At 36.6% G+C, this 13,641-nt stretch overlaps 1 protein-coding gene across 1 annotated transcript; it reads left to right on the forward strand.

Moving 5' to 3' along the window:
* Window positions 1–1,946: 1,946 nt before the first annotated feature.
* Window positions 1,947–11,345, forward strand: LOC121421727 (putative 2'-deoxynucleoside 5'-phosphate N-hydrolase 1). The gene is made up of 5 exons (XM_041616510.1): window positions 1,947–2,187; window positions 4,445–4,623; window positions 5,487–5,543; window positions 10,479–10,592; window positions 11,171–11,345. Exons 2-5 carry the CDS (start codon window positions 4,458–4,460, stop codon window positions 11,272–11,274), a joined length of 441 nt encoding a protein of 146 aa, XP_041472444.1. The 5' UTR covers window positions 1,947–2,187; window positions 4,445–4,457; the 3' UTR covers window positions 11,275–11,345.
* The last annotated feature ends 2,296 nt before the right edge of the window (window positions 11,346–13,641 follow it).

The raw sequence follows: 13,641 nt of genomic DNA on the forward strand, positions 1-13,641 counted from the left end.
TGAATTCAATCAAAATCATCCCAGATTCCGTAGCCACAATCTAGAAGCATTTATTGTTGATATTGTGTAAATTTAAGCTGATATCGTTTCAAATTCAAAAAAGTTGCATAAATGAACTGTATATATTTTGTTTTCTTTTTAATGTAAATATGCTTAATCGTGCTCAGTATATAAAAGTTGTTTGCATCCAATTACTCTCAATAATATTAATCATAAGAATAAAAGTAGCTATGTCAAATATCATTGTGTTTATAATAAATTTTGGTCAATATTGAATTAACATCAATGTTGTATGATATGTACATAGGTATGAATAAGCAGTATCGGGATAGTACGTTGTGTTATCATGTATATCGTGCCTTATCGTTCATTGATTTGAAATTGGTGGGGGATGGTCCCGGGGGGGCACTCGACCAAAAAAGTGGTAGGGGTGTGCCGCGGGCGAGACAAAAAACGGGGGCCTTGGAGCGGGCTTATTGTAAAAAGGAAGGTCCTCGGAACGGGCTTCGGAACTACAATTTTGTGAAAACGGGGGTCCTTGGAACGGATCGCCAGCGTGTGAGTACATGCGTATGCACCCCTATGGAACGGGCATGCGTGCATGATGCAGCTAGCGCGGCCTCCCCCGGGTGAGCTCGCGCAGAGACGATGGTCGGACAGCGCTCGGCGGTCGTTTTTCACCAAAATTGTAGCAGATCAATGCGACCGGAACGGTAGGAACAAAATGCTATGCCTTGGAGCGGCTTTCTTTGTTTTTTTCTTCTCAATAAGACAAAAATGCTATGCCTTGGAATGGAAATTTTGGTGTAAAAATGGGGTCCCCTCCGCGGCATATACCCACTATGCATTATATACTGTGTGCCCCCCCCCCCCGGGAGGGATGGTTCAGTTGGAATTTATAATCCCATCATGGAGGTGGCACATATGAGTATAGGCCTATATTATGCACTTCATATTTTTTTTTATTCGTTCGCCCTACAGCTATCAAAAAAAAAATATCCTGAATTAACCAAACAATAAGATCTAGACTAAGTCTGTGCCATGGGGGAATATGGTCACGGGGAAGGCATCCACCGTCACCTATGGGTTTGTTTTGTGTGTGGGGTGATTAAAAATGACGTAAATTGAAAGATAGGAGTAACCCCAAACCCCAAACCCCCCCCCAAAAAAAATAATAATAATAATAATAAAAAAAATAAATAAATAAATAAACTCCGAGAAAATAAAACAAAAAGAAACAATTTTTACACCTGGCACCCCTTCTCTACCAAAATACTTTGATCCCGTCCAGATAAAATCTCACCCGGGCTGATTTGCCCCACATTTTGACAGGAAGATCATGAATGAAAGGAAGAAATTATCCAATGTGCTTCGAAACATTTGACCTTAACAGGAAGTGACGGAAACCATATATTTCTTTAAAGGAGAATGAAACCTTTGGAACAAGATAGCTTGTGTGAAAACAGAAAAATCAAAGAAACAGGTCAACGAAAGTTTGAGAAAAATCGGACAAATAAGGAGAAAGTTACGAGCATTTGAATATTGCGATTACTACTGCTTTAGAGACCCTCAAATTGGCAATGCGACAAAGATGCGTGATGTCACTTTTGAACAACTCTCCCCATTACATATTTGACTTAAATCGCCTCTTTCATCACATCTATCAGTAGATCATGCGTTCTTTTTATAGGAGGGCATGTAATACAGATTTGTAAATAATACATCATGGATAAAGAGTTTGTATCACCATAAGAAATAGCAAAAAGAGGCATTTTGAGGGTATTTGATAGTCAATAAAAGGGAAAGCTGTTCACATGTGACATCACACACCCTTGTCGCATTGCAAATAGAAGAATCTCCATTGCAGTAATTGCAATAATCAAATGCTCATAACTTTCTCATTATTTGTCCGATTTTTCTCAAACTTTCTTTGTTCTGATGATTTTTTTTCTATTTCGACACAAGCCTACTGGTTCCAAAGGTTTCATTCCCCTTTAATCTAAAAAAAGTAATTTTATAACCTCGAATAGAGTTCATCTGCGGGGAATCCCAGGCATTGTTTAAGTTTTAAACTCAAAGCATGGGTTATTGTTATCATTCAATCAGTAACTGTCAAATCATCATTCAGTCAACTGTCAAATAATAGGTGAAAGTTAAATTATTCACATATTCCACATCGGAGAGAAGGTAAATATTTTTTTTCTTATGCCTTAATCATGTAAACACACTGCAGATCTGTAGAAAGTGATTTTTCAGAATGTGATTATTATTCGAAAAGTATTGTGTTTATGCCTCAATACAAACAATTATTTGTCAAGCTATTTTTTTTGCATGAATGTATTCAGAAATATTTGGTGTATGGTCTTTCTAAATGTTGTAAAACCTAAAACAAAAAATACGATTGTGTTCAATGAAAACTTAGCCACATTCTTGCAATGAATAGAAGTTTCATTTTCGTGATAGATAGACCTATTCCATTGCGCATTGCCTTAATAATAACATACTAGCAAATTTTATATTTATTTGTGTGTGTATTGGGATGTGAAAACTCCTTAATTTCTACTTCAATTTATTTTACTATGAAAATATTACGTCATCATGTTCAAAACTACATGTTAACAATGTGCTACTGTTATTATTTATGAATTGCATGCTTGTAAATAAAATAAAATGCAAAATGATTTCGTTCTCTTTCTATTTTCTCTTTTTTGTGATTTTAGTTAATAATTTGGTAAAAGGTTTCATTTAGGTCCTGCAATTGCGCTTTCTAATTAGGGATAAATTGAAATTTACAATGCGTCATAATGATCGAAATCGAATATATTTAGTCAGAATATCCGATTACCAATAATCCTCTGGTTATAAAACTGGAAATAAAACTTGATCATTTGAGTTGAATTAAATATTTCAACAGCCAAAAAAATACTTGGTTGTCGCCCAAAGAAAATTAACATGCAAAGAAAAAGAAAAGGTAATTACCAATGAGGATGATCAGATCTGATCTCTCTCCCTCTCTCTTTCTCTCCCTTACAAGTTAAAAACCTAAATCTCAAATCACTGATTAAAATGACCAAGGCGTGATCCTTTTTTTTATGCTAGATAAACATTTTCATTGTGGTAGAATCATCTGTTCGCGCGCGAAATCCAATTATTCAGTTAAATTAAACATGTTTGATAGTATAATCTAACTTTTTGAAAATATGGTCACTCCTCGGTGCTTTTTAACGTTTCGGCATGTGTGTGTGTTTGAGATTTCACCCTAGAGATGTAGTATATATTTCTATGGATTTCACAGACTTTTGTCAATCATATATTACGTCTGGGACCGACCTTTAACGTCACCAAACCGGAAGACGTGACCAGTGCTTGAACCTCTGAATCAATAGGCCTATGTGACTTCCCCCTCGGAGCTTGGATTACAGGCGCACGCCACATGCGCTCAGTGTTTAGAGTGCAGTCATAATGATTATAACAAATCCTGGAGGGGGGGGGGGTCCCCATCCCTGGATCCACCGCTGTTACTTCCCATTCCCCCCCCCCTACCCTTTGATACAGTCATGTGAAACCTTTTTATGAGCAAGTGGATAATGATTCTATAGGGTATTTTTCGTGCATATATCATGTAAGTTTGAGAACTCTTTTTTTTTCAATGCACCCACTCTGTCAAAGCTTGAAAAACTAAATTTTTATGGGGTAGTCTATTCCTAGATTAAATAAGGCAAAAAAAAGGGGGGGGGGGTGATTATCAACTTGATTTTGTGATTACCAGATCGGAAAAGATTAAATTTTGTAAAATCCATATTGTTCGGAAGTAACTCCGGGTAAGTTTGACTCTCAAATTAGTCCTAGAGCTACGGTCCTAGTCGAAATTACCCGGCATGAGGTCGATCCGTCGGTTTATTTCCAATTCGTCCAACTGCCAATTCGTCTACTATCATTTGGTCTACCATCAGTTTGTCCACTGACTCCATGGTCTACTTTCATTTAGTTTAATGCCATTCCGTCTTATAACCAGTTGGTCCAATAGCCATTCACTCCATATACCATTTGGTCTACTTAAACTGAAGTGTTAACTTTGCAAAATGAATTAAAAGAAAATGGGTATAGACCAACTGGTTATTATGCGAAATGGTAACAGACGAAGTGATGTTTGGACCATATGGTTGTTAGACGAAATGTTGATGGACGGAATGACATTAGATCAAATGAAGGTAGACCATGAGTTGAGTGGACGAGTTGTCAACTTACCGATCCGTCGTCACAGAAATTAAATCAGATCATATTTCGGTTCGATTTTTTACCCGGAACGTGGTGTGGTACTAACCGACTCGGGGTTTTATTCGTCGATCTGACCCAAAAATATATTCTACAGTGGCTGGGGGCGTGGAGGCGTGGGGTTGTATAATACATAATTATGATGTAAAAATGATATTCATTTATACAGTTAAATTCAAGAAATGTCTCGACAGCTTCTAAAGATCTACTTCGGACGCAGTATCAGGGGTGGGCAGAAGGAGGAGGATGCCAAGGTCTTCAGTTTGCTCGTTCGGGAACTCAAGAAATACGGTGAAGTCCTGACAGAGAAATTTGGAGACGATAAGGCAATCCAGAAGGAAGACGAAGGTAGGTCACAAAAAATGTTTTAATATTTGAAAATAGGAAGCTGTTATAAGAACAAACTTAAAATGTTGGGAAACATACTGTCCACTGTGTTGGGTAATGCATGTTGGTAAAAACATATATATTCTGGGCAATTATTATCCAATTGAGCAAATTCATTTCCCCATTATTAGTTTTTATTACCCAATTTGGGCAGATTTTAACCAATAGTTGTGTGGACAGTACTTCAAATTCAACTTGTTTTATTCTCTCAGTAAAACCTTTACATAAAAAAAAATAATAATACAAAGTTAAAATGCATGTTTTACAAATCGGTGTACAAGACAGTCTAAAAATTGCATTAATGTTCAGAATCATATATGATGCCCAAGGTTGGGCATTTTTGCCCAACTATTTTAAGAGTGAATAACAATGGGTTACGTTACAACAATGAGTCCACATGTTCAGGGGGAATCAATCACATTCTGAAGACACATAAATCATTTCATATTTCATTTCGTAAAAGCCCCCCCCCCCGCATTCGCATATCGACCATATTTTGTAAAACTAAATGAAACTTTTAAATATGGCATAACTTCATTTCACTTCAGATATTGTGTGCTTGTTTAATTTTTTTTCTTTATAATAATTATATTCCAATCAACTTTTCTATCGGATGTTACTGGGCCTTAAAGCCGCGAATAAGTTTAGTTTATTTTTTTATCATGAACTCATGCAATAAAAAATGGAACTTATTTTATCTGTGACGCGTTTATTTGACAGATTGGTATGCATGTAGGTGTGCGAAGAACAGTTATGAATTGTTTTGCGCATGCACCTCGCCGGGTTGATAGGAATTTTTTCTCTTATTTCTCTTTTTTTTCCAGTTACATCAGACGAAGCCATTTACCAAGCGGACATCAAACTTATCGACCAGGCAGATGGTAAATTAGGAATCGTCTTTATTTCCACAAATTAATTGTTTCGACAACATTGACAAAACGTGAAGGTTTTGTTGATACAGGCCAAAGTTAAGAATTTCCTTATCCCAGCTCATTAGACCACTAATAGTGTTGAAACGGGTGAAGACATGGTTTGCGATTATATATAATAATAGGGATATACAGGAGGGGGATCCGGGATTTACCAAAAGGGACCCACTAAAAAGTCGACAATTAAAACAATTTTTCATCACTTACAGGGTACATTTCGAGTTCAAATTTGATGGGTTTTTTTGGGGGGGGGGCTTTTGTAAAGGGTGTAGAGGGAAGGGAGCTACGCCCCTCCCGCATTAGCGGCCTGCGATACTAATCTGAAATACATTAGCTGCTGATTAAACTTTTCGAGTTTTTGAGAAAAACCTGTGAAGTTAATGGTAAAATCCCCATTCCACAGAGAACAAGACCGCTAATAGACCTTTGAAAGACCATGAATTCTGGTTCAGAGGTCTCTCAATGAACCTACAATGGTCTTTGATGTCTTACACGAGTCCTGACCAATTTTTCAGTGGACTTCGTGGGCTCCAAAACTTTTTGAAACGGTTCAAACAGTCTTACAACGGTCTTACAAGAAAATGGTCTTTCGGTGGCCGTTCAGCAGTCTTTCGATGAACTTTCAAAGGTCTTAATAGTCCTTCAATGATCTTTCGGCAGTCTCTCAAGATTTTTGTGGAGATCACTGTAAGACTCATGAGAGATCATTGAAAGATCATTCAAAGATCATTGAAAGACCAGGCAAAGTTCAAAGAATTCTGAAAGATCAGTTGTTGCATAAAAGATCTCTGAAAGACCAATGAAAGATCTCTAGGACTAGTCTAAGATAAGAAATATCCATCAGTCTTTCAGAGTTCTTTGAGGGGTCTTTCTGAGCCATTCTAGAGAGATGACAAATTTCGGTGATCTTGAAGACCGCTGTAAGACCTCACCAATTTTAAGTATTTCAGTGGTCTTTCAATAGTCTCCGTTCTGTGGAATGGGGGCCTAAGTGAGGTCAGTCAACAAAACATGGCCATACAAAACGGGGACGTGGCACGAGTTGCCCAACCTCCCCCCCCCCCCCCAGAAATTTTGACAACTTACATTCCCCACTGAAAATATTCATAAAATTCAAAAATGTGCATTAATCCTTCAATTTCACTTTAGAAAATGCAAAAGTGTCCCCATAACAAGCTTGTTCGCGATCGAATCATCGCTTTGGAGTTTCTTCAAAAAAATTTACTTGTCTTGCACCCCCGACCCCTACCCAACCCGAAAAATATGTGTATGCGCCGTGCAAGGAAATCAACCTATTCAGCCTATAGCTTTCATTTACGATAATTAGCTCTGGCATCAGTCAAATTGTCTCTTTAAACTGACCTTGGGTCTTTTAACACGTGAATCTTGAATCATCATTGTAATGATGTTTGCTATTGTAATTTTGACTGTGATTCGCGTTCGTGATTCTAATCATGTTTTCGTTTGGTTTCACACGTGCTAAATAGTATTTGTTATTAGCTTAATTTTTTTCTGGAATCATCATTCAAATTACGGGGTTTTTTACCGTGTGAAAGGGCGGTTGGCAAAACTTGGAGAATTGAATTGTGACCGCTTTAAACTATTGAGTCAAGTATGACGTGAACTAAGGAACAAATGATGATTATTATCAATGAATAATTTGAAATCAACCACTATTTATTCAAATGTAATGTCCTAGATATAAATTTCTATCCGCCCTCTAAATTCTGATTACAATTCTGAAGTGACAAAGTGAGAAATTATCCATTTCGGGTTGATGGAACCAAACTTGACACACAAATAGATAGTAACACATCAAATTCAGAATATGAGACATCTAAATTCTGCACATGTGGCCGTAGGACAATTTTTTTAACCCGTCATCGGGGCATTCCCCCCCCCCCCCCCGATTAACATTGCCTGAATAAAAAGTAACAGTAAGGTATAGTATCATTAATCTATTTTCGAATGATTGTCTCATTTCACGGAAACACAAGAAGCAGACACAACTCACTCAAAAGGGGGTTATTAACCCCGTCCCCTCCGCCCTCATAAAAAGCCAATAGCACACCAGAGTTCACAAGTCATGAAGATGAATGAAAAATGCTTGGATTGAGAAATAGCGCCACCTAAAAATGAATAGCCGCGATGGGGCTTTCTTTTTTCTTTCAAAATGGCTCAAGTTAAACGTAAATAATAATGTAATTCTTGACACTCTTTATAGATTTCAATTCGTATTGAAAATACTTAAGGGTCAAACACAGTTTGAAACACATTACTCATTACTTTTTTATAACCAACTCAGCTAAAAACAATACCAAGGATATATTATCATAAAATACTGAAGAATTTAAAAACTTGCCATACATTGTGAAAACACTATCATCAGATCATGGGGGCTCTATTTTGAATTTAATAATATAGGGTACTACCAGAAATGGATAGGCTCCTATATTACCCGGCTAAGCTAGACGTTCATAGCGCACACAGCTTTTTAAGGAATTACTTCCTACCGGTACCCATTTACCTCACCTGGGTTGAGTGCAGCACACTGTGGATCAGTTTCTTGCTGAAGGAAATTACGCCACGGCTGGGATTCGAACCCACGACCCTCTGTTTCAAAGTCCGAAGACTAATCCACTGGGCCACAACGCTCCACATTTAAGGAACTGTCCGATCATACCTTTTTGCGGAGTGAGGATATTATGAAAATAACGTGCCCTATCTTGAAAAATATATACCTTTTTACGTGTTTGGGGGTCGCGCATGGTATCCACTCGTCAATGGAAGTCACCATATTGTTGTCAAAACTCTTATTTAGAACGAAATAGATATGTATTGTGTAATTTTTTGTGGCCCCCCACCCCTAACATTTTTGGCTTCCGCCGCCAATGAATGACGTCACAATGGATGAACAGATGAATCGTGATGAATCTGTTGTACGAAACAGCTTGGCTGCATGCAAGTTCTGACTGCCCGTTTTAAATCAAATGCCCCTATACATCATCTTTTTTCAAATTATGTTCCTTTTTGAATTCACAAGCACCTAAAATATTTAACCGTTGATATATTAAAATTAAGCGTCCTGATGATTGTTAGAAAATGTACCCTTAAAATAAAAGAAGTTCCTGCAGCAGGCAGAGTCTCGAGAACACCTGTAATCTTACCAGATTGAGTAATCTTACATTATATCATGTAAAATTACAGGAAATTTGTATTTGGTGTATGGAACCTTACAGATTTCCTCGAATAAAACACCCTTTCCCCTTTTTAAACAGACCTGTTCTATTGAATTGCAGAAAAATTTCCGTTTTATGAATTTTTTCAACAGTGTAGCCCCACGTCAAAGTAAGATTTTGAGATATCTCCTATTCTGAATTTGTTTATATATCTACCTTTTGTATCAAATGTTGTTTCATCAACCCAACTGAAATCCTTCGATTTGCCGCTCCACCATTACATTTTTATACACAATGTATTATCCTAAAGTAAATGTTAATCAATAGGGCCAAGTTCTACGCAACAAGAACTGTTTCAAACTGCGCACACATTTCATGACCTATCGTCACACATCTACCATGTCAACCTTTAAAGGGGAAGTTCACCCTGAGGAAAACTTTGTTGTAAAAATCGCCGAAAAAATAATAAAAAATATTGGTGAAGGTTTGAGGAAAATCCGTTAAAGAGTAAGAAAGTTATTAGAGTTCAAAGTTTTGGATTTGTGACGTCATAAACGAGCAGCTGCCCCATGTGTTATGTAATATAAAATGCATGAATTTCAAATTTTGTATGGTTCCTGATGACTTAATTTTGTTTTCTATTCATGATTGGGTGTGAAATGATTTGTCTATTGATATACAAAAGGTACAGAGAAAACCATTTTCAATTTTCTGAGAAAATGACATTTCATTGACTTTTTACCATTCACTATGTAGGAATACTGCTCGCATATGACGTCACAAATCAAATAATTGAAATTCTAATAACTTTCTAATTATTTGATGAATTTTTCTCAAACCTTCGGCAATATTTATTATTATTTTTTCTGCTATTTTTACAATAAACTTTTTGTCAGGGTGAACTTCCCCTTTAAAGGTCTTGACTGTGAACGAATGGCTTTTATTTCCAGGGGTTTATGTTTTGGTTTTGTTTTATTCGCGATTAAAAAAACATAAAACACTATTTTTTAAAAAAAGTGTTAATTTAGCACTTACAGCTAGTGCTTGTATACTGACTGCACTAAGAGTACTGATCTAGTTTAGATTTGAACTAGAAAATCAGCACTCGTAGTGCAGTCACTATACAAGCACTGTAACTGCTAAATTAGCACTTCATTTTTACAGTGAACATACACAAAATATTCATTGCATGATCAAATGATTATATACATCAATATTTCAACATAACAACGAATGTGATACAAAATATAGTAATCATATCGTAGGGATAAACCCGTTTCAGTTTGGCTTTGAAAAGCCAATATGTTCTTCCCAGGATGGGATAATGGGGCCCCCCCCCCTCCCTACACGAGTTGTATTTAATTGCCACATTAAGTTAGGATCAGTGGCGCAAAGAATCGAACGTTTTGAGGTGGGGAACATCGAGTAGGCCTACGGGAGGGGGTCGAAAAAAAATTGTGCCTGAGTACAAAAAATTACCATTTTTGAAATAAGATTCTAATTGTGTAACCGACTTGAAAATAATATCCATAAAATAATTTAGTATTTTACACTTCACCTTTCATTTTTTTCTCTGTCATCTTTGGACCTTTTTTCTTGATTTTGGAACCATATTTTTTTCGGGAATAACTCAAAAGCTTTGCTCCAAAGCCCTCCCCGTACGTCAGTGTTTCTAATTATTGATTCATAAACTGTTATAATTTCACAGTAATGGTAGCAGAAGTTAGCAATCCTTCGATTGGTGTCGGTTACGAGATAGGAAGGGCGCACGATGGGAAAAAGAAGATACTCTGTCTATATAGACCCGAAGGGGCTCCAAAAAGTAAGTGCAGGGTGCCCTGTGAGCACAATTACACACTTCAATTCAATTTGCAAGTTTATTGATATAGACCATGATATAAATGGATCATCAGTCAAAGTAAGGCATGGCTCCAATATGGCTCCAATATGAATCCAGATGTCAATGATATCATAATTCTATATACAAAGGTCCATTTCAGAATACCTTTTCAATAATAATCGCAGTCGTGCCTCACTTTCGCGTAAGTCAAAATTTACATATGCAAAGAATACCTCCTGATTATACCAGCGTTAACAAATATACCACATAAATATGGTATTAGATTATTTGGGAGAAGATACTCTTTCCACCCATATATAATGATTATGTGTCCATGCCATATTTTGTTCCTTAAATTGTGAATTTGTGAGGTGTCAAGTTCTTCTTTATGGTCCATTTCCCTTTTAAAATTTTGGCCTAAGCTATCAATGCTTTAGATAAGCCAAAATCCATCCATCAAAAGCATGTATGGCGGTTTCTGACACCCCCCCCCCTGTTTGTATGCATTCATTATATATGTGTAATATTAAATTTACCTTTCGGTATATGTTTTACTCTAGAGCTTTCTGCGATGATCCGTGGAGCAGATGGCGTCGATAATCTCACCGTCAAGGATTATGATATATCAGACATATCGAACATCCTGACAGACTACTTCAAATAAAACTTTCACTTTTCAAGCCTGGACTTGGCTTGTAAATTTCATCTTTTAATATATAATGTCCAGTCCCTTTTTAAAGGGAAAGTTCACCCTGAAGAAAAAAAATGTAGTAAATATAGCATAAAAATAATATAAATATTGGTGAAGGTTGAAGAAAATCCATCAAAGATTAAGAAAGTTACTAGAATTTCAAGTTTTGGATTTGTGACGTCATAAACGAGCAGCTGCCCCATATTATGTTCTGTAATATAAAATGCAAAAAAAAATATTTTTTTTAATATGGTTCGTGATGACTATTTTTGTTTTCTTATTAGAAACGGGGTGAAATGAATTGTCCATTGATATACGTAAGATACAGTAAAAACCATTTTCAGTTTTCTGAGAAAATAACATATCATTGAATTTTTACCAGACGATATGTAGGAATCCTCCTTGCATACGACGTCACTGATCAAATAATTATAATTATAACTTTTTTTATTCTTGATTGTTTTTTCTCAAACCTTCAGCATTATTTCTTACTTATTTTTTCTGCTATTTTTACAATAAACTTTTTCTCAGGGTGAACTTTCCCTTTAATGTTGTACGTAGATTTGAATTAGGAAAAGTTGAGTCTTAACGTATCTTCTCATTACATTTTGTTCAATTGATATTCTGTACTATGTTTAACTAAGTCTATATTTGATTTTTGCGGTCCCAAATTATGGAACAGTTTACTAATTCATCTTCGATCTTGTACGTCTGTAGAATCATGTAAAAGACATAACAACTATTTTTTTTAATATTGGAGAGCTTCATATGTAAAGGGCATAGAGCAATTTTAATTAATATAAGCACTTTATTATTATCATCATTAAATCAGTGTTTAAAGTCTGTATTTAAACAATGGAAGTTCAAAAAATATCAAATTCACCTGGCAAATTCATAGGTTCTAGCTGTTAAACTGGGTTGTAACCAGTGGGGTACCTAGGATTTTCCAAGGGGGGGGGGGCAAATTCGTCCGCCCAAAAATTTGACAAGCAAAAAAAAGGGTCTTTGGCATTTCGCACCAGAAAAAAAATTGACAAGCAAAAAAAAAGTCTTCAAGTTCAAAAGAGGGCGCCACTTGTGGCTCGTCAGGGATCAGGTTTGACTCTTCAGGGGGGGGGGGCAGTCTGCCCCCCCCCCTTAGGTACGCTAATTGTTGTAAAATGCAAGGATATGTCAAAATTCCATTACGTGAATCCTGTGTTTAAAAAATACCCCACCAGCTTATAACACAGGAACTCCATTGCCTTGCGTGTTGTGTCAATGGGAGATCAGGTGGGGTATTTGAAACCCCAATTTCAGATTTTGGGAGAGCTCTCGTTTAAACTGGGGTGGGGTTCATCTGACTGCTGATAATGCCTTGCGTGTTAGTCAATGGGATCACAAGTGGGGTATTGACACCCCAATTTCAGTTTTTTGGGAAAGTTGCATTTCTCGCGTTTAAACTGGGGTGGGGTGACTGCTGCTGCTGATAAGAGCAGATAAGACTGATGCCTGCCACCACAACAGGCTGATGAACAGCATGGAGTGGGATTGCAGCTGTCCTTGTTACGTAATAGTATAAACAAACTCTTCAGAGCTTCCTGGCTGACATTAATCTTGATAGAATGAATTTGTATTCTATTTGTTTTAGGACATTAGCATATCTAAAAACGATTCGGAATTTAGATGAAGATCGACATGAAATTTTGAACGATGCAAAATGACCCACAATTGCCGAAATAACAATAAGTTTTAAAAAATCACCCTCTCTCTCTCTTGCTCTCTCTCTCTGCCAGGCCTTATGAAGGTCACTTCTCCTTGGGGAAGGTGGATTATCTGGGAGAGTGGTGGTTGTTTACTTAAGGATAAACATTCCTTGTTGATATCGGGATGGGGGGGGGGCGAGTGAAAGTAGCTTGGAATTTGAAATTGGGGTGTCAGATGAGATCCATTTTTAAACACAAATTTTCGTAATGTCTAATCCTAATGATTATCAGACATGCCCTAGTATGTTTGAATAGTAACAGAAATTATGGTTTATCATCAAAAGACAATTAGTAAATAGTTTCAGTACCAACATTCGATATCAAGTATTTATTTATTATGATAAGTGTCATATTTGGCTTCCATGAGTTCATTCACAGGTTCTAATAATTGTATAATTTTGTACATCTTATCATTGTTGGACTGTTAAAAGCTTGTATCACAACTTCTTTTTTCTTTTAATTGGATGGCCCAGAAAAAGGTCAGTTTTAGAGTTGGGACATAAACAGAAATAATTATCTACATAAAGACTGACTACTTACAGAGAGCTGCCATCATTGCCATCATTCTGAAATGCTGCTTTTTCTGAGCCAGCCT

This window comes from Lytechinus variegatus, chromosome 9 (assembly GCF_018143015.1).
Source record: "Lytechinus variegatus isolate NC3 chromosome 9, Lvar_3.0, whole genome shotgun sequence".
Classification (NCBI taxonomy): Eukaryota; Metazoa; Echinodermata; class Echinoidea; order Temnopleuroida; family Toxopneustidae; genus Lytechinus; species Lytechinus variegatus.

Coding starts and splice junctions, on each gene's coding strand:
- LOC121421727 (XM_041616510.1), top strand. CDS start 4,458: ATGTCTCGACAGCTTCTAAAGATCTACTTCGGACGCAGTATCAGGGGT. Junction 5,544..10,478: donor ACTTATCGACCAGGCAGATG/GTAAATTAGGAA, acceptor ATAATTTCACAG/TAATGGTAGCAGAAGTTAGC. Junction 10,593..11,170: donor ACCCGAAGGGGCTCCAAAAA/GTAAGTGCAGGG, acceptor GTTTTACTCTAG/AGCTTTCTGCGATGATCCGT.